This window comes from Sardina pilchardus, chromosome 1 (genome assembly GCF_963854185.1).
Source record: "Sardina pilchardus chromosome 1, fSarPil1.1, whole genome shotgun sequence".
NCBI lineage: Eukaryota > Metazoa > Chordata > Actinopteri > Clupeiformes > Clupeidae > Sardina > Sardina pilchardus.
The window spans coordinates 31,072,812-31,098,505 of record NC_084994.1 but is presented as its reverse complement, the minus strand read 5'-3'; the positions used below and the strand labels follow the sequence as shown (position 1 = coordinate 31,098,505).

General features: G+C 44.0%; 1 protein-coding gene across 3 annotated transcripts in view; it reads left to right on the top strand.

Annotated features, from left to right (window-relative positions):
* Positions 1–2,123: 2,123 nt before the first annotated feature.
* LOC134088105 (protocadherin beta-9-like) overlaps positions 2,124–25,694 on the top strand; it is a 100,926-nt gene continuing 77,355 nt past the window's right edge. For all 3 annotated transcript variants that reach the window (XM_062542037.1, XM_062542051.1, XM_062542044.1), the window contains exons 1-2: positions 2,124–2,227; positions 6,753–6,818. In XM_062542037.1, the coding sequence (XP_062398021.1) occupies positions 2,179–2,227; positions 6,753–6,818 (115 nt within the window). In that variant the 5' untranslated portion in view covers positions 2,124–2,178. The remainder of the gene's footprint in view (positions 2,228–6,752; positions 6,819–25,694) is intronic.

Genomic DNA, 25,694 nt, shown 5'->3' with positions numbered 1-25,694 from the left:
GTGTGGCTGCTGGCCGTGTTCAATTGGAAACTCATAGAAACTCTGGGGCGATTTTCATCAATCAACCCCACGCACATAACCAGAGAATACCGATATGGTTATACAAATAAGATACCTAAAAACAACTAAGTAGCAACGTTGTGTGAAAAGAGAAATGCAACCAGAATATAACGTTTTTTTCTTTAGTTGTAATAACGTTCGGGAAACTTTGATAACCTGGAGCTAACGTTCTCTCCAGGGTATTAGAAGGTTACTGATAAACTAACCACAGGAGAACCAGCGGCTAACGTTATTTGCTTGCTGGGATTCAACCAGAATATAACGTTTTTTTCTTTAGTTGTAAAAACGTTAGGGGAACGTTATTTGTTTTGACAACCTGGAGATAACGTTCTCTAAACGTTATTAGTAGGTTGCTGAAAAACGAACCATAGGGGAACCAAAAGCTAACGTTAGTGAAAGTTAGCAGAACGTTAATTGTTTGCTGGGAAGGCTCTTGGCGGGCCTTACTCCAGAAGTCATACAGCTAGGGTACCATGACGAAAAGAAAGGCAGAGCAGGTGCTCCAGAAAAAGGTCTGCCTAACATTTAAAAATGAGTGGCTAGATGAAATAGTCCAAACTGACACAAAAGATGGTCCAGGTAGGATAAAACTTTCAGAGATATTTACATATTTGCTCGGAGGCAAAAGCGAAAGGGGAGTTCGTTAGTGGTAAAACTTTGTCCGAGTGGAAGCTCGATTACCTAAAGCAGGGGTGTCCAAACTACGGCCCGTCACGCACTTTAATGCAGCCTGCCGAGCATGCATTAGTTTACAGTATCATAGATTTGGCCCGATAGGTTATCATTGGCTGTTTGCTATTTTTTTTCCCCAGCAACAGCGTTGGTAAACAGCAAACTGCTTTACACTATTCTTAGAGAACGTTTGCAATGTCAATGTCAAAACCGCATGTTGCATAGAGATTATACTCTTTGTAATCTCCATTGCAATAGATCATAATTTACGTTATGTTACTCATTTGATTGGGAACGCGTTTGAGCGTGCACAAAAGGGATCTAGCTGGCTTGTCATTGTTGATAACTGATATCTCCATTTTATAAGAAACGTTTAAAAGAAAAATGCAAAGAGTAGCCTAAGTGCACTCCTAAGCATTAGCCTATAATAAACTGTGACAAGGCCATAGGCACAGCAGAGTGCGCCGGCAAGAGTCTTAAAGTGACAGTGCACCATTATAAATGAATTAAACAGCATCATATTAACCGTATTTAACAAAATTACTTTTTCATTATTGTCATGTAAATCATATGTTTTGTGTATGGGGGGGGGGGGGGGGGGGGGGGCTCAGTGCTGAAAAAAATTAGAGGGAACATTGATTAGGCTATAATATTATTTTTTGTTCTGCTAATGCTTATGCCTTCTTGTCATTTTGATCAGCCTAATGATCTCTGAAATGTCAATTGTAAACAGTAAGGTTAAATATGTTGAAAGTGGCATGCCACGAGAATCTATCTCTAAGATATAAATCAGCTTTGCACTTTGGACATTGTCGCATCAACGTTGTATGCATAAACTTTTCCTATAAAACATTATGGAACTTGCTGACTTAAAAACAAGAGCCTTATAACTTGAAGGAGCTGTGATCTTAAAGCCAAGCTGAGCATTGTTCTACCATACACATTGTTCTACCATTTCCATCTCAATCTGGCATTAGTCAAATGATAACAATTTGTTGGAACCTTGAGTTCATTTATCCCCCTTTTAAATATAATATTGCCATGTGAAAAAGGTTGTTTCTGTATGGTTGCACATGATGTAAAGAGTGTAATTCTCCATCAAATTCAATCAGATCAGTTACAAAGCCATGGCCTACTGGTTAGGACTTCAGGCCACAATCACAAGCATTAGATGTACTTTATGTGAACTTCAGCTGACTTCCAGCCAGCATTGAATTGCAGAACCTATACACAAATGATGTCAGTTTATATGAAAACACAATTCCCATTTGTGTAGTCACACATGCACAAGCCTCATCATGTTAACAGTAAACATGAAGGGGGTGTTTCCTTTCGTTTTCTCTCTATAAGAAATCATGCATTGGCCTAGTTTTAGTCACAGGGGATTTAGTGCTATTGTTGGAGACCCAACTCTTCAAGACCAAAAACACTAAAAAGTCACATAAAATGTTTGTTCTTGTCTTTGCACTATTCTTTTATCTCTGCCTCAGTCCAGGTAAGATACTTGTAATAATAATAACAATAATAATACTACTACTAATAATGTTATTACTGTTATTATTGTTATTATTAATAATAATAATAATAATAATAATAATAATAATAATATTTTAAATTGTTTTTCTATGATGAGAGTAAACATGCATGTCACCATGAAAGACCATTATAAATATAGTGTTATATTGAATTGGATTGGATTGGATGGAATGTTTCTACAGTATATGGTCTGGACATACTGTATTGTTGCAAAAAATGATGGTTTCACTGCAAAGTCAAAAGATGGTGATGTTCAAATGCATTTTAATTTCATATCAATTTCCCTTGGTATTCAACTTTAATATTTTATCACATTAAAAATGTGTCCATGTATGGTATGAACTTTAATATTGTTTATCAAGTATTTTACTGCTGTGTGTATGCTCTTGTTGGTAAACATGTTGGGTTCTCTTTGACAATAAGTCTGTCTTAATAGCCTGGGTACAAGTCCTCTTGAGCTACATCTGGATGGAGCAAACATGAGTCAAGAAATTTAAAAGTAAGCTACAGTTACACTTGGACGATATACTGTACTGTAGCCTACAAGCAGCAACAGTATTCTTATCCAAACACTATTCTAGGTATTCTTAGGTAGACAGGCCTATCCATGGATGGACATTGTACAAGCTTCCAAGACATTCAATATAAGAGTCTGGTTGCCACAATTGATAGCGTTGTGATAACTTGAGTGCAGCAGTTTTGAACGGATTTGTGCAGTATGGTCATGAAGCTAATTGGATTTGATAACGTTTAACTTGTTCTCAAACCATAAACTGTGTGTGTGTGTGTGTGGGGGGGGGGGGGGGGGGGGGGGAATCATGCACAATAACATTTGAGAGAGAGGGAAAGGGAGAATGGGGGAGATGCTGCATTTTAGAGTGCACGCAATTAAACTGGACATAGACAACTGAATTTAGAGGACAAACATAATCTTTATGTAGCGGTTAAAAACCGTTAACCTTTTTTCTCCCTCTTAGCTTTTTGCTGTTTCTGCTTGCATTTTTGATATCCGGACTTAAACATTTACCGGACTCCTGCTGGGCAGCTTCTAAAATGCACGCACCTAATACAGAGTGCGAATTGGGGGGTAATAGCCTAGAAATCTAGACGCACTCTAGCGGCCAAAAATATTTTTGCCTAGCGGGATGGTCTAGGGTCGCACCATTGAGGCCAAGCCTAGCCAATCAGAACGCTCTATCTGTGTACAGAGTCCTTGAACCCGCCTTAGCTCACCTTCGGCTTCCGATATTGACGCCAGGGGGCTGGACCATGCGTCCTCGTTCGACAAGTTGGGTTTGAGACCGTATCGCACAACCATAGAGAAAAACAAAAGATGGATGAGGCTAACGTTTGAATCGGCTTTGGAAGAGTAGACTTGGGCTTTTCTTTGAAGTTTTAGCAGAAAGAAGCACTCAAGTCATTAGTTTTAAAGAAGGATGTATTTGCCGACCGGCTATTGGTCACAAATGCTGGCCTATTAGGCGCAGAGGCAGTTTGAAAGACAACTGATCATCCCACCCACAGGCTTCACCTCTGTGAATGGTCCGACCCCAGACTATACATTTCTGTGTAGTTTGGCTTGCCAGGCTAGGGGGGTACTGCTCACAACTCGAATTACGGGGGTTTGGGGGGTACATACTGTACGTTCATAAATGCCGGTTGTAATATAACACATATTCAACAAGCTGGACGTCTGCTAGCAAGTTACATTTACCCAGCAGCAAACCCGAATTTAGCCTAGCAGTTTCTGGAGGATTTACCTAACGTTTAGTCACTCCACAATGGTGGGTCCACAATGGTCCACAATAGGGGTGTCTGAAATCACTTTAGATTATGTTCCTACAGTGAAAATAGCAGTTGACTTGTACAGCCATATATAATTTGCTTATTTAAACAGATCAAATTAAATATTTAATTTCAGAATCCTACACATGACATACTATTAACATATTATTGATAGCCCTCAAAGGGCCCCCTATCAGTGCTGGGCCCTTAGAATCGTCCTAACTTTCCCCCTCCTGAGGCACCCGTGTGTGTGTATGAGGGAGACAGTATCATCCTGAATCAGCAACCCTTCACTCAACAGCACCATCTACAGGCCGATGGGTGTACAGTCACTAAATGTAACCCCCATGGATGACATTTCACAAAAGGATGTTAGGTTTATCATGCATGTGGAATTTGATGCAGTTCATAACATCTCGTCTGCAGATAGGGGTGATTAAAGCAGCATAATATTGCATTTCCATTTTTTTGCAAATCACAAATGACTGGTTATAAGGTAAGTTGATGCGAGCTCTTGAGACCAACATATCATAAACATCCTCGGTGCCACGGTTCAGGTAGTTATTTGTTTTCACACCTGGTCCCCTTTAAAAGAACCAAACTCAGTCCTCTTTAAGTGGACCAAAAAGTGGACCAACAGAAAAATAACTCCGTTTTTTTTGTGTTCACACTGTGAGTTTATGAGAAAGAGGACTGGGTTCTCTTCCTGGTCCAGTTAAGCTTTGTTGGGGCCTCAGTCCTCTTTCTGTTCACACCAGGTCCTCTAGAGCTCTCAGACACCTACTGCACTGAATCAGAGAGGGTTAAAGCGGAGCGAGAGGCCCCATCGTTCGACCATTTCCGCGTTCTATTATTGCAATGGGGTTGGGAGGGAAGCCCCCTATGCTGACCAGAGTAAGCCCTCGCTGCATTAATGTCAATGGGAGACTTGTGGAATGTTACTGTATCAATAAATTGGTCATTATGGCTTTCTGGATTTGTTGACGGTATTTTGGACAATTTGGACTATGCTGCTGCCGGTTACTGTCTGGTTGCTAGATAGCTAGCTAGCCGCTTAGGTAACATTTCAAACGGAGCAGTGTAATTTCTTTGAAGTGACGGCTTTGCCGTGCCATAAGGTGTTACGCCTCTCCCTACCTCTGCCTGTAGGGTACTCTTGGGCACTAGCTATTTGGTTGATGTCTGTGCTTTGACCTATAGGAGGAGCTGCAGGTCTGATCGGTATTTGATCTGAGGGGCGTGGCTCCAGGTAGATGGCCGGCAGAATATAGCCTGTGTCCGGAGGCCTCATTCGTCCTCTCTGTCCTGGACTGGTTTTGACGTGCTGATGTTGTTGGGAGCTGGAGGCTATGCCTATTGCCTTTACTTTATGCATTACACATACACTTACTGACGTGCATGACACTTTACTTTACCTTTCATTGCTCTTCATTTACTGACTTCTGTATATTTGTAAATAAATTATACTTATTGTTTAAATCGTTGCCGACGGTGTCAGACTCCTTATGTCCCTTACCCTTGTGGCTCAAGGTGTCTGTGACACAACTACCTGAATAACATTAGTGACATAAGTTAATGTCGGTATAGTTTATACTCCAATGACCTTGCAACGGTATATACAGTTTGCGTTGTCTTTGTTAGTGACCTGGCAACGCATAGCTGTATTGTTATGGTTAATGCCATTCACTTACATAGCTTTTTAAGCTGCCGTTTGCTAGCTAGCTAGCTCGGTTCACAGACTAATTAAATTATTCAGTCCGTGCATGTCCTATAGAATGATTCATTGGTATCAGGCATGATTTTAGACAGTAATACTGTAAACACAATTATGTTTATCTCCCATCATGTTAAGAGAGAGAGTTTATGACTACTGTCCCATTTTGCTCCCATAGTAACGTATTGTGTTGCAGTATCTTGATAGTAATGAAGGATCTTTGACTGATTCCTGGGTCCCGGCTGCGACGGTCACGTGACCAAGCTACGGCAAATGGAGAAACCACAGTGCAAACAGGCGAATGGGAACCCGGTCCGCTTTGTGTTCACAATGCCTGGATTAGGCGAACTGTACCGCAGACTTTTTAGCGAAACGTACTGAGACCACCTCTCAGTTTGGTTCGTTTTAAAGGGGTCTGGGTACGGTTGGAGTGTTCACATATGCACAAAAAATGCTGAGTCATCGATCTGAGTTCGTTTAGATGGCTGAAAGGGACCAAGTGTGAAAACACCCTAAAACTGCATTTTTTGGGTTTCGCGGGGGCCCCTGAGGACCAAACGAAACTTTTCGGTAAAAGTCTACGGGGGCTACCCACCAAGTTTCATGTGCCCCGGTGTTACAGTGTCCCAGGAATCATTGACCAAAACTTCAGGAAGTACTTTGTAGATTAAAAACTTCCCTGTATGACCACTACGCTAGCAGCGCTAAGCTGGTCAGGCTGTTTTTTTTTTTCTTCAGCAGGGTGGGCTCAAGTGACCACCCAATCTGAAGAATGTCACAAGTAAAAAGGTAATTGGGAGCAAATACTGGTGTGATGGACATTTTTTACTTATTTTGTTAAGCAAAAAGGTAAAAAATCACCGCTCATCCGTGTGAGGTGCAGGATTAAGCCTTATTTTGTTAAGCCAGTTCCTTGGTCTAGCATCCAGGTCAAGATTTTGGATGTGTGTACTTTACTTATTAATTTTATGTTTTCAATTTACAGCAACCACGGTAGACTGCACAATAGGCTCGACAATGCAGCTGGGTGAATTTGAAGAGGGCTTTACAGGTAAAATATTAATATATGTTGAACAAATTGTACAATTCCAAATCCAAAAAAAAGTTGGGACATTGAATGAAACACAAATATAGAAAAAAACAAAACAAAATGTATTTAACATTGCGGTTGAGGTAAAGTTAGTGAATTGTTATTATTACTAGATAAAGCTGCAACCCTGTATATTGTGTGTACCTGTTGCTTACAACTAGTCTAGGGAGAGATGATTTAAATGCCCACCTTCATAGACAGGGAAAAACCCAGAACGATCTAATTAAGGTCACTACCAAACAATAGTACATCACACACACACACTCACTTCTCAGCTCCGGTGGTCTCACACAGTGCTGTATCTCAGTACTCAAGATGTGTTTGTGTGTGTGTGTGTGTGTGTGTGTGTGTGTGTGTGTGTGTACTGTGCATCTGAGTGTGTGCGTGTGTGTGTGCATGCGTGTGGCCGTGTTTGTGCATGTGTTTGTGTATTTTTTTTATGTACATGTGTGTGTGTGTATTTACGTGTGTATGTGTGTGTGTGTGTGCCTGTGCTTGTCTGTGTTTATGTGTGTGTGTGTTCCTGCATGTTTGTGTGTGTGTGTGTGTGTGTATGCCCGTAGCATCCAGCACCCAGAGCAACCCTTCGCTTAATACAACCATCTACAGGCCGATGGGTATACAGTCCTGAATGTACACATAAATCCATTTATTTTATAGCCCCCCATGGATGAAATTCCACAAAACTTGGCATACTCCCAGAGGGTGTCAGGTTAATCATACACATGAAATGTGGTGCAGTTCATCTGAAGATAGGGGCAATTAAAGCAATATTACATTGCATTTTCAATTTTTACCATGGGGGTGCAAATCACAAATGACTGGTTATAAGCTAAATTGATGCAAGCTCTTGAGACCAACATACCATACCAAATGTTTCATGTTAGGTTATGTAATTTTTGGGCTTCGAGAGGGGCAGCGCGGGGATGGAGTGGCCCCCGGGGACGAAATTGTTTTTTGCATAATTTGCATACATGTATTATTTTATTCACTCATTTGCATACAATAATGGGTCTGTGAAGAAGTATTCTTCTTATGTTCATTCTATGTTGTAACTGATCTTCCCCTTCAGATGTCCACTGTATTTAGTAATAGTAAATATAATAGAAATAGTATACAGCAATAGTAGATAAACATTTAATATTTATATCACGCATAGTTAATGTGTTTATGTTAGTAAATCTACATAAATAATGTATATATCACAAAAATGATAACACATACTCAAGCACATTATATTCCAGAATTAGAGGACATTTGCTGTCCCCTACTGACATTTAAAATACTGAAGTCCAAAACAGTGAAATATATCACATATTTTGTCAATCAAACAGTCCTAAAGCAACATATACTAATTTTGCAGGGGAAAATTGTGTCCTTACGGGTTTAAACATACTTAATAGGTGTAAAATACCCCCAAAAACGAGGTTTTTCTCTTGTCCACGCCTCCAGGTGACAAACTTTTACATCATGTTTAATATCTAAAAGAAGTCTTGAATTAATTGTCTTCAGTTTTATTTTCATTACATGAATTTATTGTACCTGAAAAAAAGAAAAAATAGGATAAAACATATTTTGAATAGTATTTATTGTGCTATGAAGTTGTGTCCTTAAAAGTGCACGCAACCCTGTTACCCATACCATTTTTGCCTGGCTGATGAAGGGTTAAAATATTATGTCATATTACAAACAGGAAATTACATCATCCAAGCATTCTGAAAATCCATGGCTAGACCAAAGGTGTGTGCCCTCTTGCATTTTTGATATTTTTTCAAATTTGTCTTTGTTAACCGAGTCCGTCAAGCTAAACCACTCAACCCTGTTACCCATATTTTAAGAATAACGTTGAATAATTTCAATTTTTTTTTTCTAAACTTGTACAACTGCATTGGTCCTTGACCTTGGCAAAATAGCTTAATCAACCAGCTAGCCTTTGTTCATTAGCTAGAGGCTGTATTAGCACTGGTTTCGCAACCCTGTTACTTGCAACCCTGTTACTGAAATTAAATAGCATGGTTATTATCATAGTTAGCAGGGTGTTTGTGGATAAATATGTTTAGTTAAATAATAAAAAATGAATTTATTTGTGTAATTTCATATATTTGGACAATAATTTACTTTATATTATTAAAATATTTACATATTTTACACATGTAAAATAAATAGCCGGAATCTCTACGTTTCTTCTGTTAGAACAGCATCATTACTGCATAGTGTGCCACAATACATGTTCAGATCCAATAACATCTGAAAATAAACTAATTTTGGTAAGATTGTTGTGATTATTTCCAAGATATAGGCCTAATATGTTAGTAACAGGGTTGCGCGGACATACAGTATACACATAGCAAATAAAACATATGTGGTGGAAAAGGTACCGTCGATGGCCGAGCTTAACAAATCATATCATTTAGTAGTTTATGACCCATATTTCTTAAATATTCAACATACCATGTTAAAATTGAAGATTTATTTTTAAGAAGTGTAAATGCCAAAATGTCCTCTAATTATGGAATGTATTTTCCGTTTGATAACTTTACAGCTACTTCTAGACAGGGAAAAACCCAGAACGATCTAATAAAGGTCACTACCAAACTTTTCTCAATTGATTCTATAGTACTTTTCCGCGTAGAATCCATTTCTGCTTGGGAAATTTTTATATCACGCATAATTAATGAGATAATTTGCATATTTGAATACATTAGGGCAATTCCATATCAGTTTCGAACAGGTCCGACACCATGGCTCCCCTGAAAATTCCTGTATTTAATGAGCACCACTTTTTTTTAAACCCCTCTCCAACTTCTTATGGAACACCTAATTTTGGGGTGTTTTTGCCCGCATTGCACATCATCTACTCAGGAGGGCACTGCTCCCACATACTTTGGCCCACCATGACAAACCTGACCTCTACTGAAACCTGACACTCAGAGGTATTATATGAAACAGTCTGTTTGACTGTGTGATGTACTGGCAAAGGGTTACAGAGGCTTGAATATTGTTTTCTCTTTCAGCCGGTAACATACATCTCTGGAACTGCCCACATTTGGGCCCTCTAGATCACCATGTCAGCCTTGAAACACAACTAACACCTAACACCAGGTCTTGTGAGCCTGTAACTCAAAGTAGATTACTATGGGCTAAAATATGGAGTTTTCACAAATTTATTTGTGTTGAAATACCTATGCGAGTCATTTTTAGAAATCTGCCAGAGTAGCAAATTAATATGTAAAGTTATCCTTTTTCTTTGATTCTATGACAGTCAGTGTCATGCAAAAGTGGATAAAACTAGAATCTCCAGAATGTTAGCTTTCATTTGACACCAAGATTATGTTTCTACTCAAAGGGGTTCTTGTGTAGTAAGGGTTTTATTGTTTGTATGCACCATCAAATCTCTGAATTCTTTTGGCCGAAATGACTATTTCCTTGTTTGAATGGATTTGGAAGGGCTAGCTCTATGGTATATCCGGTAGTGTCACATATCAATCGATCCGTCTAACTCTTAGCATCCCGGAACCGTCGGTCCCATCTCCGAGACTTGCTGCAGTCCCGCGTTATCGTCATTCAAAGCGGAGGTCCCTGATTGACAGCTTTCTTGCCCAATCCCCTCCGGTTACGGATATCTCGACAACCAAAGGTCGCAGAGAGACATGGGAGGGCTCTATGAATGCGGAAGAGGCAGACGAATCTTCGGATGTTTTTAGCTTAGCGATAGCACTTTGCTATGGAATGCTACGCGGCTATACAGATAAGTTTCAAGTCGCAGATTATTTATTTCTAGTTTGTTGCTTTTGTATGAACTGTATTATACATCTACCAAACGTATTATGGCTAAAACAACGTGGATATTCCATTACTATGGGTTCTTACGGACATGTGAAGGCCCAGCATTCTATGGTTGGCAGATCGCTATGGGGTCGTACAAGGACTGTAAGGTAAGGAGTCACTGATTCGAGATGGGTTTGGTGGGAGGGGGGGTACAGTACAGTAAAGCAGTGTTTTTCAACCTTTTTTGAGCCAAGGCACACTTTTTTCATTGAAAAAATCCTGAGGCACACCACCAGCCGAAAATTTTAAATAAAATGAAATTTTATGGAAAATGAAATTAAATAAAAATATGTAGCCCGCATTTAACGATATCAAGTCATTCTTGTCAAAGTGTCTTGAATAGGAATCAAATGAACACAAAGAAAATGATTTCTATTCACTCTTTTTTAGATCACTTAGGTGAAATTGGATAATTTCCCACGGCACACCTAACAATGTGTCACGGCACACTAGTGTGCCCCGGCACAGTGGTTGAAAAACACTGCAGTACAGTACAGTAAGTTTTTTTTTTTTTTCTTTTCATAACGAACTATACATATCTTGATTCGTGAGAGTCTAAGCTTTCAACCGATATGTGACATGACTATGGAACTTCGTGATATGATGCCTAAAATTATGGGAGGGGGGAGTGGGGGAGGTGTGGGGGTGGGGGGTGAGTCGTGAGCGGCACGCCCGTTCCAGTATTTCTAAAAATGTGAACACTGGGGCAGTACCCGGTGTTGTTGTCCAAAATCACAAAGGAATTACAGTCCTTCCCACCATTGGAGACTTTACTTATTCATCGAAACAAACCCATATTTTTTTTGAAAGCAATGAAAAAAAATAACTGTTTTTGTTCTCTTATGGTCATGAATGCCTAGCACTCACATTTTTAAAACTCTACATATATATACTATACACATACTTATTTCGAGGTTATGAGCCTTCAAAGTTGGCCAAAATGGCGTTTTTTTCCTAAAAATGCCACTTTTATTGCCTTTTTCCAAGGACAAGATGAAATGAAAATCTAACATTTATTTTTTTCTGCAATAGTGTGGCACTTCGTAGACCATGTGAATGTGGTAGATCCGACCTGTCCATTCTAATATCCCCACAGCACATGTCTGAAGTTAGAAAAAATGAAAAATAGTCTTGGCTGAAGGAGGTGTTGGTTTGATTTGTATGAACCTCTTAGAAGGACAATATGGGGTGTAAACCCATTTTTTCTGTTTGAGGGATCAGAATTCCATCTTGTAAATAGGATAAAAATGTTTTATCCCATTTCTACTCTTTAGTGATCCCTTAAAATATGTCCAAAAGTTGTCAAAAATGAAAAAGGCAACTAAATTGAGGCGCTTAAATGGCCAAGTGGATCAAGTCACACAAGGTTAAAAATGTAATATAAGACAGATGAGATACTGAGGGAGAACACTGTGAAATGTTTAACCCTGTTACGATGGCCTTTGAACCCACTGTGTCCCTAATATCCTGTGATAACCGGAAGTTGGTTTAAAACAGGAAATAAACTTTAAAAAGGCTATATCTAGAGAACAGAAGGTCATAAAAATAAACATTCACTTCTTGCTTGATCCTCATGGTCGAGTTATGTCTGATGGAGCAAATCAGATTGAGTCTACGACCTTCCATTCAATAGTTGTTTGCAAAAAACTATTTCCCATTGAAATGAATGGGAAAAAAACAAAAAACTGAAAGTGTTGAGGCCAAAATCATGGTTTGAGATATTGTATAGGAGTATGTTTCAGACCATTTGGAGTTGATCGGTACCCACTTTGTGTGACATAAAAAAATCCCCCCTTAGGGTTTAACTTATGGATGGATATGGATGACCAAAAAATGTAGGATTTTCACTGGTCCTAGGGTTATGTTTATCTAAGTGGATCTCGGGTTAACTGTCCAGGGATACCATTAGAACAAATCACAATGCATGCTGCATCCAACGGTAACTCCAACAGCAACCAGGAGACAATATGCTTCATGCAGAAGAAATTTGTTTAATGAGAATGAACCTCAGTTAGGGACACAGTGGGTTCAAAGGCCATCATAGCAGGGATTATACATTTAACAGTGTTCTCCCTCAGTATCTCTTCTGTCTTATATTTCATTTTGGCCAAGGGGCAGCCGTGGTGTACTGGTTAGCGCATCGGGCTTGTAACCGGAGGGTTGCCGGTTCGATCCCCGACCAGTCCACCACGGCTGAAGTGCCCTTGAGCAAGGCACCTAACCCCTCACTGCTCCCCGAGCGCCGCTGGTTGGGCAGGCAGCTCACTGCTCTGGGTTGTGTGATTCACCTCACTGTGTGTTCACTGTGTGCTGTGTGTTCACTAATTCGGTTAAATTGGGTTAAATGCAGAGAACTGAATTTCCCTCACGGGATCAAAAAAGTATATATTCTATTCTTCTTCTTAGCCTTGTGACTTGATCCACTTGGCCATTTAAGCCCCTCAATTTAGTCGCCTTTTTTTCATTTATGACAACTTTTGGACATATTTTAAGGGATCACTAAAGAGTAAAAATGGGATATAACATTTTTATCCTGCTTACAGGATGGCATTCTGATCCCTCAAAAAGATAAAATGGGTTTACATCCCATATTGTCCTTCTAAGAAGTTCATATAAATCAAACCAACACCTCCTTCAGCCAAGACGTTTTTTTTATTTTTTCTAGCTTCATAGATGTGCTGTGGGGATATTAAAATGGACAGGTCGGATCTACCACATTCACATGATCTACAAAGTGCCACACTATTGCAGAAAAAAAGAAATGTTGGATTTGCATTTCATCTTGTCCTTGGAAAAAGGCAATAAAAGTGGCATTTTTAGGAAAAAACGCCATTTTGGCCAACTTTGAAGGCTCATAGCCTCGAAATAAGAAAAAAAAACATACATTTTTTGTCAACATGTTCTCTTTCTCATGGACTATATCTATGTAGAGTTTTAAAGCAACACCATGTAAGTTTTGCTCTCGGGGTCCCCCTACAGTTGGGAAACGGTAATTTCTTATATATGTCGTAAAATCTGTCACGGTTACACCAGAAGCAAGTTAGACATAGCATATATAGGCTAGACTTGAGGCTGCACATTAAATATTAAATTATGTGGTAGCCTACTACGATACCAGTTATGTGATACATTTGTAAAACTAGGCTTTCAGCTCAGGTCTGTGCACGTTCTCGGTATTGGGATGATGTTGGTCATTGTTGGTCAATTACTTATTTAAAAAAAAAAAACGATTATGATATTTATGAGCAATAGCGTAGCCTAATCTAGGGTGGTCATTTTTAGTGTCTTTATAACATAAAAACAAAAATCGATGGTCACCAGATATTGTATTCTATGGTATTCACGTCCATAGTGGCATATATTTGCACGCCCAAAATGTTTGGAGAGGCAGAGCTCTTATAATATGATGACAGAATCTTACACGTGATAACTTTGTTTTTCAAGATAATTGTTTGGTCAGTAGCCTATAGGCGGTAGATTTACACGTTGAGCTATAACTAGCACACATAACCAGCTCCCGTGCAGTTTGGTTGGCAGCATGATGACACTAGAATCTAGTGACTAGATGACAGAGCTAGGATACAGGTGCTTTTGTTGATAAGCCGATTTCTGCAGGAGGAGTTCTCACGTCTTGGGCAAACTCGGACTGCCTGTGTTGCGTGTGAAATGTAGGCTATAGCTATTCCAGGTAGCCTAGCCCATAGCATGCATTTCAGCATATCATCATATGAATATAATTTCATGGGTTTTATTTTTTTCAAACACCAAAAGATCACGTAGCTCATGTTTATAAGGCATCAACTGTCTATTCAACGCTCACACAGAATTTGAGGAAGTGGTGGGGGAAGGGTACCCTATATGCCGTAAAGCAGTCGAATTTTGTAGTTCTTTGATTCGTACCGGTTCGTACCCGAACCCCAAAAGGTTGAAAAACTCCATGGTGTTGCTTTAAAAATGTGAGTGCTAGGCATTCATGACCATAAGAGAACAAAAACAGTTTTTTTTTTTCATTGCTTTCAAAAAAAAATTTGGGTTTGTTTCGATGAATAAGTCTCCAATGGTGGGAAGGACTGTAATTCCTTTGTGATTTTGGACAACAACACAGGGTACTGCCCCAGTGTTCAATTTTTTTTAAAATAATATGGTACCCTTAAGAGTCATTGCATGAGAAAACCAGGCAGAGGTGGGAAGATGGGGGTCGGCCAAATCGGCTCATACTTTGTATATGTGATAAGTATGTGGAACTATGAACAGCCATATACTTAAAACCCTCCAGCTGTTTTTTGTTATGGAGTTCTGGGACCCCTCTCAGAGACCCTCAAAAATCCAACAATTCATGGCTGAAAATGACTGAAATTGCCATTTCTACCCTGATTATCCTGATAAAGATATGAACATAAGCTTTATATTTCCATAGAGCCTAGGTAGCATAGTTTTAAAGACCAAAAGGTGCACCGAGGGGTTATCTACACCACTGAAAGCAGAATTTTCCTCCCTCTAAATTTCGGTCATTTTTAAGAAGCATTATCTCGTATTCGCAGTGGCTTTGGTGGATGGTTTTACTGTTGCTGGAGAAAGGAACATCTACTGATTCAAAAACAATTGTCGTCTAATTGGGCCACACATAATGTGTGCCGTGCCAGGAGGGTCTTTAGCAGGATTTGTCGTGTTTTGGCCTATGATAAACCATATTCAGATCGCCATCACATGGCCATCCATCACAAACAGATGTAATGCCAGATGTTTGCGATGTAATGGCATGGTATGGCCACTCGGTGGCAATCTGAATAGTCTAGTTTCAAATGTATGACAACCCAGAACAACAATGCATGCAGAGGTCTGCACTCTTTGAGTGCTTTTCTAGTTAATTAAAGCTTTCTTTAACAATATGTCATACAGTGACACAAAAATTGACCATAAATTACCCTATAGTGAGATATTATTGCCTGGTTTATTATACTCCAAAACCCGAAAACCCCCCGCAAAGACCCTCCTGGCACGGCGCACATTATGTGTGGCCCAATTAGACGACAATTGTTTTTGAATCAGAAGATGTTCCTCTGTCCAGCAACAGTAAAACCATCCACCAAAGCCACTGTGAATGTGAGATAATGCCTCCTAAAAATGACCAATTTTAGAGGGATGAAAATTCTGCTTTCAGTGGTGCAGATAACCCCCTAGTGCACCTTTTGGTCTTTAAAACTATTCTACCTAAGCTCTATGGAAACATAAAGCTCATGTTCATATCTTTATCAGGATAATCAGGGTAGAAATGGCAATTTCAGTCATTTTCAGCCATGAATTTTTGGATTTTTGAGGTTCTCTGAGAGGGGCCCCAGAACTCCACAACAAAAAAGAGTTCGAGGGTTTTACAGTAAGAGTTACTTGAGAATGGCCATTTCACTCACGCTTTGCCTGATTCACGTTCGCCGTGAAATGTATTACAGCTGCATTACAACTTACCGCCACGAGGTGGCAGTACAGTCCGCTGTAGCATTGCTGCGGTGTGATTGATACTGTGGCCCAGTTCTACTCATTCAATAGGCGGCCAGGAAGCAACCTCTAAGTGGCCCAGCCCATATAGTATATTTCGGAGCTTTCGGAAATGCCAACAGAAATCCCTAGTAGCCTAGTCACCTACAGACTGCAACAATAGCCTACAACTCTTTTATTGTTTTGTTTTTTCGGGTGTTTGTAAATTCAGTCTGGCACTCTGAAAATGTTCGCAAGGCGCTGCACTTCGAAAAAGACGAGCATGAACTAACAAACTATTTGTCATAGGCCTAGTTCAAAATTGCCATTAACACAAGCAGCAGATTGAAATAACACTTTATGTTTCATTGGAGAGTTTGACAACGGTGATGATGATATGCAAACAAGTTGTATTGAGTTAGACTGCATCTGTTTCGACCTCACTCTGACCGTCACTACGGTCTAAAAAGGGATGACACATACCAAAAGGGTCGCGAGGAACCCAGAATCAATTATTAAAACCTCGCTCGGTCACGGACATGAGGGCGGCATCGCCGACTGGAGGCGGGCGAGTGACATCCACCCTGTAAAAACGGGTAAAAGTGCATGGCGTCGATCATGAGGCCGCTGCACAGATATCGTCTGCTGCTACACCCCTAAGGCAGGGGTCGGCAACCTGCGGCTCCAGAGCCGCATGCGGCTCTTTAGCGCCTTCCTGGTGGCTCCCTGGAGCGTCTCCAAAAATGTATGAAAATGAATGGGGGATTTTTGTTCGTTTGTTTTAGTATGGTTTCTGTATGAGGACAAACATTCTTAACGTTTTCCAATGTTGTAAAAATGTGCATAATAAATATTAGAGTTCAACATTTCTGTCAACGAAGATTTGATAGCCTGCGACACACGTTTCAGGGCGGCGCCGTGGCAGGTGGCTGTAAACCTATGGCTGTAAACAAACCGGCGGGTGTGTCAGCATGGGCCATGCCATGGCTCCCAAAGGGAAAAAGAGAAAGATAGCCATGAGATCAGAGAATTTAAGGCAGAATGGACCTAATAATTTGCTTTCATTGCCATTGCGGAAGGATTGCCTGCATGTTTGCTTTGTAATGAGAAGTTGGCGAACAACAAAAAGAGAACGACATTTAGAAAGACATTTTCAGGGAAGGCATGCTACATTTGCAGCCGACTACCCAGTTGGGACTGAGAGAAAAAGTGCGATTGCAGTAGCCTACTTCTGGAGAAATTTTGTTGCAACCTGATAGATAGCCTATTAAAACGTGGAAAACAACGGTTCACGGATGGTGATTACACGAAGTTTAACTAAAGCAGCGGAGTAGTCACGTGGTGTGTCATTCTCTCCGAGATGCGCTGCAGGGAAAAACATTTAATCATGAAAGCTCATTATGTAGCCTTGTTGTAGCCTACTTAGTCATTTTGATAATAGGCTAATAGATAATATACACTTACAGCCTGTGTTGCCTTCATATAAGGCTTACTTAAGGCTTTTCATTTTTTGCGGCTCCAGACAGATTTATTTTTTGTTTTTTGGTCCAAAATGGCTCTTTGAACATTTTGGGTTGCCGACCCCTGCCCTAAGGGCAGCCCAAGACGTAGCCATATTCCTGGTAGAGTGAGCTCTCGTACCAGAAGGAATCAGTATTCCCTGCGCCGTGTAAGCATGGGAAATAACCTCCACCAGCCAATGCGAGAGTCTCTGCTTGGAGAGTGGAAGCCCCTGCCTTGCTGCACCGTAACAGATGAAAGCTGAGAGTGCGCCTTCCGCAAGGACTGCGTACGGGCCAAAAATGGCCCTCAAGGCCCTGACTGGGCACAGGGTCAGCAACTTGTAGTGCTGTGCCTGTGAGGTGGAAGAAGGCTGGAATTGAGTCACCTCCAGGACCTGGTTAATGGACTGCGGGTTAAGAACCTTTGGCAGGAAAGCTGGATTCGGCCAAAGTGACACGCTAGCACCTCCTGCCTGCCACCTAAGGCAGTCGTCACTAACGGAGAGAGCACACAGCTCACTGACACGTTTCGCAGAACAGAGCGCCAAGAGAAAGGCAGTCTTAAGCGACAAGGAACGCAAATCTGCGCCTAAAATAGGCTCATACGGGCCTACAGTAAGTGATGTTAAAACCGTGGGCAGATGCCAGCCCGGTGCCCGCAAAGTGCGACCTGGACGCAACCGGCGGGCTCCCTTCAAGAACTGGCAAACCAAGGGATGCCTACCAAGGGGACCATTGTCCACACCCTGGTGAAAGGCCGAAATGGCCGAAGCATAGACTGTCACGGGACTGGCCGCCTTGCCTTGATCCAATTTGGACTGCAAGAAACGCAAAACTCGTGGCACGGGGCAAGCCGCTGGCTCGAGGCCCATGCCAGCACACCAATCTGAAAAGATCCCCCACCTGAGTGCGTAGCAAGCTCTAGTGGATGGAGTCCTGGCGTTATTCAGCGTGCCCTGAACAGACACATCTAGCTGCTCAACGATTGAGTTGATTGGAGGCACCTCTGGGACCTTGTTCCCCCTTGGTGATGGACATAGTACACTACCACAGTACTGTTTATCCTCACGAGGACGTGTTGGTGTTGCAACACCGGCAGGAATCTCTGCAAGACAAGATGGATGGCCTTCAGGTCGAGGACGTTGATGTGCTCCAACGTCCATGGGGGCTGCCACATGCCCCTCGCCGTCCGTCCTTCCCAGACAGCTCCCCAGCCTGTCAGGGACGCATCTGTCGAAATGACCGGTCTCCTGTGGGGAAGGCCCCCCAGTGGGACACCTCGGAGCAAGAACTCCCGGTCCCTCAAAGGGTGCAGGGCTCGAATGTAAGCCCGGGACACATGCAGCATCACCTGCCTGTTGCCCTTCGGGTGAAGACAGAAGGCATTGAACCAGCACTGCAGGGGGCGTGCCCTCAGCAGGCCAAGAGGAACTACCGCTGCAGCTGCTGACATCAAACCCAGCAGCTTCTGGACCCTGTGGGTGGTCACGAGACCGACCAAGCTGAAATGACCCAGCATGCCGAGCAAGCGGTCTGCTCTCCACGGAGTGAGAGACGCCGCCATGCCGACTGGGTCGAGAAGGACACCAAGGAACTTCGCCTGTTGGCGGGGTTGCAGGTCGGCCTTCATGTGGTTGACTGAAGCCCAAGAATTAAATGTGGGCCATCTTGAAGGGCAGCACCTTGAGATAACGATTCAAGGGCCTGAGGTTGAGAACGGGCCGATGACCGCCATCCCTCTCGGGAAGAATAAAAGAACCCAGAAGAAACACGGGTCTTGCAGGACGTTACCTTAACCCCTGAAAACACAGGGGGGCGCCGTTGAAATTGCAATCGGCAACCACGAGCCACCATGGCTACGACCCAAGGGTCTGGGACAATCCCCTCCCAGGAGGTCCGTGACAACTGGGAAGGACAATCGACGGGCACCCATGGAATGCTATGCGGGAATGCTATGCGGGACCGCCACCGCGGCCCGCACCCCTACCTGTGCCTCGCCGTTGACCCCCTCTACCCCTGGAATGGGAATACGGGGCCGATCTCTGGTCAGGTGGACAAAATTGCCAGTCACCAGAGGCCTGTGGGTTTTTTCCCCCCGGCGAAGGCCAGGCCGGCAGCCGCGGCCTATAACCGCCTACAGACGGTTGACCAACGCTGACCGTTACGGCACACATGCTGGACAGCTTCCCTCGACGCTGCAGCACGTTCAGCGCGGTCGAGCACCTCCTGGGATCCTGGGTGGAAAACATGCCCAGGGACAACTGGGAGATTCAGCAGCTCCTGCTTGATAGGCTCTGGCAGGGAGGTCTGTGCCAGCCAAACCTGCCTGCGGCACAACACTGCGGAACCCATGGCGTCTCCCACATCACGGGTCAGCTGGGCGTGGGATGACAGAGCTGCATCCAGCAGGGCCCTGGCGTCCTGGTCGTCTCGACTCAGCGTCTTGCGAAGCGACGCCAGCGTAATGGCCAGAGCGTTACCCATCCGGGCTGCTCGTGCTGCTGCATTAAAAGTATGAGTGGCCAGGCGGTCCGTCTTCGCGCACTCCTTACGGGGGCAGCGTGGATTGGGTGACACACCAGTGAGGCCCAGAGATGTCAAGGCGGCCATTGACTGCTTGACCGGTGGCATGTCCCCGAGTCCAGTCTTCACGGGGTACGTGGCCGTTGCTAGCTGGCGGCAGCCTGCATTGAACTGCGGGCGCTGCGTCAACTTACCCCATGACGACCTCAGCATTGCCGTGTAGTCAGGCGGCACCGGCACGGGGGGTGGTGGGGTAGCACAAGGGATGCCCTCCCAGATACCTACCATGGGAGCCGGAGCAGGTGTGGGCGCCTCAAGGCCCATGATGTTCGCAGCGCTCAGCACCAGTGACATCAGGGAGCCGACGGGGACCTCTTCCGCCCCCACGGAGCTGTCACCCAGCTCTGTAGAGCCTGTCTGCAGATCTCCCATGAGGTCGTCACCTGTGTGGGGAGCGCAGAGAGATAGCACATCCGCATTGTCCCGTTCCTCCTCCTCACCATGGCTCCCAGGCCTGGATGAGAGGGCGCCCTCCTGGCCAGGGGGCAGGGTATCCGAAGAAGAGGCCTGGCGATCTACCAGCCTGTCCATCTTCTGTGCTAGAGCCTGGAGAGCAGAGAGGATCTGGAGCGACTCCGCGCTACCACCCTCGGTCGCTGCAGCCGTCGCCAGACGCTCAGCAGGACGCTCAGCCGGACGCTCGGCCAGACGCTTAGCCGGAATGGGTGCAGCTCTCTGGGACGGCCTGTGGGGGGACCCACGCTGCCGGCCCCGCTTGTGACTCCGCTTACGACCATGCCCACTGAAGGGGAATGGCCGGCCAGAGGAACGTCGCCTCTCTCGTCGGCCCTCATGCACGTGGCCGGATATCAGGGCCGCCCGTCGTTGTCTCTCACCCCTGGAGAGGTCGCAGGCAGCGCTGCAGGGGTGGTCAACGTCCTCCAGGACGTGTGTAGCCCCAAGACACATGGGGCACTCCCTGTGCCCATCACTGGCACTCATGGAGGCGCTGCAGATCCAGCAGTAGTGGGAAGCCATCGCAGGCCCAAGAAGCCTAGGCGGCATTGATGCCTGGAGCCCTCCTCGACCAGTCCACCAAGGTATGACGGTGGCCCGCACCAGCGCACGAATGCACCTAGCAGGCGCACACTAGCCCAACCGACTGCGAACAGCAGTCTAGGGTGCCACAGAACCACAGAGGTGGCCCGCACCAGTGCACGAATGCACCTAGCAGGCGCACACTAGCCCCACCAGCTGCGAACAGCAGTCTAGGGTGCCACAGAACCAGAGAGGTGGCCCGCACCAGCACACGAATGCACCTAGCAGGCGCACACTGGCCCCACCAGCTGAGGACAGGGGTATAGGGCGTGGCGAGGAGGCGACAGAGAGGAGCACTTCAGCGGTCCACAGCACAGAAACAGAAAGTATAAAGCCAAAAACAGGCTATACAATAAACAGAGAACACCTCAGAAATATGTCACGGGACTATGGTGAAGGGAATAGTTTCTCTGGGGACTATTTACAATGTTACACTAAGCCAAGATGGCGGCCCGCTGTGACCAGTTGTAAACAAAGCCTTCATTCAATCGTCTATCTATTAGCCCATTAACTACAGCTGGTTAGTGGGTAAAATAATGTTCTGTGATTGGTGCGTGGGTTTGGGGAGTGCTTTTTATACCCCAGGAAATGAAGAGTTAGCAAGTTCGGCTGGAGGGGGATCTGACTGGCAGCACGGGCATACAGGCACACGGGCTAAAGACGGATTCAACGGGGGCTGACGATCCGACAAGGAGGACGTGAACGGACCGAAGTGAATGTGCTGTGGAACGGGTACCCTGCAGCTACGGATTCTACGTTTATGTTGGAAGAGGACCAACCACGTTACGACTCGACCGCTTGGATCTCGGACGAGCTGTAGACGTCCGCCTGGCTATGAGCTAAGTGTCTCCTGTATATTTGCCTGTGTGTTTGGTGGGCCATTCCACAACGTGTAACTTAATAACGCTTCTGCCGTGCATCGTTATTGTGCGCCTGTGTTCCCCCTGCTCTGCAAGACAAGTGGCGGCTCTCCTCCCCTCCCCTCGGGCACAAGTTGCTGCTACATTTATCTTCTGTCCAGACCTTAGTTCACCCTGTTACCGAGTGTGTGTGACCTGTTTGAAGTGCCTCACTGTTTGCCTCACTGTTTGAAGTGCCTCCCTGTTTGCTGTGTTCTTGCTGTGGAATTGCTGTGGATTGCTTCACGTGTGCTGAACTGCCTGACGTAGCCTGAAGGTTACACGCGTAACCTGTGCCTCTGATTGGGATACCAAGTAGCCTCATTTGCCTGCAGGCCTCATTGGGAGCTTGCCTATCTGAACACTGACTAGCCTGCCATTTGCCTGTCCCCCTGCAGACCTTATTGAGAGCTTGCCTATCTGAACACTGACTAGCCTGCCATTTGCCTGTCCCCCTGCAGGCCTTATTGAGAGCTTGCTTATCTGAACACTGACTAGCCTGCCAATTGCCTGTCCCCCTGCAGGCCTTATTGAGAGCTTGCCTATCTGAACGCTGACTAGCCTGCCATTTGCCTGTCCCCCTGCAGGCCTTATTGAGAGCTTGCCTATCTGAACGCTGACTAGCCTGCCATTTGCCTGTCCCCCTGCAGGCCTTATTGAGAGCTGGCCTATCTGAACACTGACTAGCCTGCCATTTATTTGCCTGTCCCCCTGCAGGCCTTATTGAGAGCCTGCCTATTTGAACACTGATTAGCCTGTCATTTACCTGCCCCCTGTGGGCCTTCTTGAGAGCTTGCCTATCTGAACACTGACTTGCCTGCCATCTACCTGCTCCCCTACAGGCCTTATTGAGAGCTTGCCTATCTGAACACTGACTAGCCTGCCATTTATTTGCCTGTCCCCCTGCAGGCCTTATTGAGAGCCTGCCTATTTGAACACTGATTAGCCTGTCATTTACCTGCCCCCTGTGGGCCTTCTTGAGAGCTTGCCTATCTGAACACTGACTTGCCTGCCATCTACCTGCTCCCCTACAGGCCTTATTGAGAGCTTGCCTATCTGAACACTGACTAGCCTGCCATCTACCTGTCCCCCTGCTGGCTTTATCGAGCGCTTGCCGAACTGAACACTGACTAGCCTGCTAGCCAAACACCCCCCTGCTGGCTGCACCTGAACCCGGGTCGACCAAGCGCCGACTGACCTGTGCTAAGTAACCCAGCTCTTGTTCTGTGCCTCTGTCTCATCAGCTGTGTTTTAGGGAGACTGTTGGGAGCCGACACCGTGTCCAGGACAAGCCATCCAGCCCCGCCGAGTGGCCGAGGGGAACAGTGCCCTTTTTGCCTTTTTCCCCACACGGGATCAGACTGGCCCAGCCCAGTCTTGGACTTTGCCCTCTTTTTGACTCTTCCCTCCTGGGAGAACCCCTCTTTTAAACATTTATAATAAATCATATTGTTTTTAACGTATTCCCTGTGTCTTGGTCTATTGGGTGGGTGTGGTCTGCTCCCCAGTGTAGAGTGTAGAAAAGTGGTCGCACAGGCGCCCCCTGCTGGGTCACAAATAAATCCAGGCAACACTCAAAAATAAACCTCTCACAGCACAAGCAGGCTAGAGGAATACAAAATAGCACAGCAACGTAATCACTTACCGTGCAACAACAACAAACCCCTCCCTGCACAAGCAGGCTAGAGTATCCTGTATCTTGCTCCGCCCCTTAATGATCTTTGGTGATAGGCAGAACGAAGGTGATCCAAGGGACAATTTTATCACCATTGCTCTTTTCTATGTATACAAACGAGTTTGAGATTCACCACAAACATTTTAAACTACTAAAATATGCAGACGATATGGCCTTGGTTGCCCTACTACAGAAAGGAGATACTGACAGAGAACACCTATACTACAATTATGGGGTAACCCTACAAGACTGGTGTCAAACTAGTTTTTTAGAAATTAATGCCAGCAAGACAAAAGAACTCATTATCCAAAATGAGAGAGGGAGGATACAGCCAATAATGATCAAGGGACAGACAGTGGAAATGGTCGATAATTTCAAATATCTTGGCACACTTATCGATGAGAAACTTACTTTTAAGGAGAATACAGATTATATTTTTAAGAGGTGCTCTCAGCGACTCTATCTGCTTCGAAAGCTTAACAATTTTGGAGTGAATCAGAACATCCTGGAAACTGTATACAAAAGCTTAGTGGAAAGCGTCCTATCTTTTAATATGATTATGTGGTATGGTAATCTAAACACCCAAAGAAGAAATAAACTGCAGAGAATAGTGAGCATAGCCTCAAAAATTATAGGTAAGCCACAAAGACACTTAAGCAGTATTTACCAAGAGCGTATCAAAAAGAAAGCTGAAAAAGTCACAGCGGACCCCTCCCATCCACTACATAGTGAATTCCAACTACTACCTTCAGGGAGGCGTTTTAGAGTACCTACAGCAAATAGAAACATTTAAAAAAATCCTTTGTCCCTAATGCTGTGAAGGTGCTAAATAGCAATTAGGGCACACATAAGGATAGAATTGGCAAACTTCTTAATTAGGCTACCATTTTTTACCTATTTATTTATTTATTTAGTACTTTTGTAAAGCCAACCAGTGAATGCTACTTTTTCATGAAATGTATTGACTGTGGTTGTCTGTCTTGCTGTCTTGGTTACGTACTGTTTGTAATGTCCTGTCTTTCATGTATCCCTGTATTGTATTGGTGAAACCGAAGGCAAATTTTCACAATCTGTGGACAATAAAGTTTTCGTATTCGTATCGTATTCCTTTTTAGACCGTAGTGACGGTCATCCCTCGGTCTCACAGATCCATAGTTACATTCGTAACCTACGTTCTCTCCCTACCACCCCTTGCTGATGCCCTAGGTGTTCGACCCCCATCCCTTGTTTCAATACGCTATTTTACAGCTTGGTTTGATAAGTGCTGGGGACATACATTTTATATGATCTTAACGATGTTGAGGACTGTTGCGTAGTGAATCTAAATATTGGTCGTTTATCGAAGAACAGTAGCCTACCATGCCTTACCATTATCTTTGATATTTCAGTGCATGGTTTTGAATATTTTAACAGTTGCCAAAAATATAAGGGATTCAGTCAGTCGAGTTTATTTGATATTCGCGGCATATAAACGCACGATCAAAACTTCTGACATGCATACTGACGACTGTCCCTCAGAGTCTCTGTCAATCTCAGACTCTCACAAAATTAATGAAGCAAGTAAAATGCAAGATGCACGGGAAGTAGGAGTATGAATGATGTAGCCTACGTTTCTTAATGATTGTCGAAATGTTTCTTTCGGGGGAAACACATCCGGCATAGTCCAGCAATATCGTTATCATTAATTCACCATGATAAACTGCAGTCGTAGCTTGACGTACAGTAGGCCTATAGCCTACGGTAGGCCTATGCCTATCTCTGAATCAACATGAACATGAGTACTTATATCTAAGTTGCTAGAACTTTATTTTGCGTATAGGTCTAGTCAATGGTGAAAATG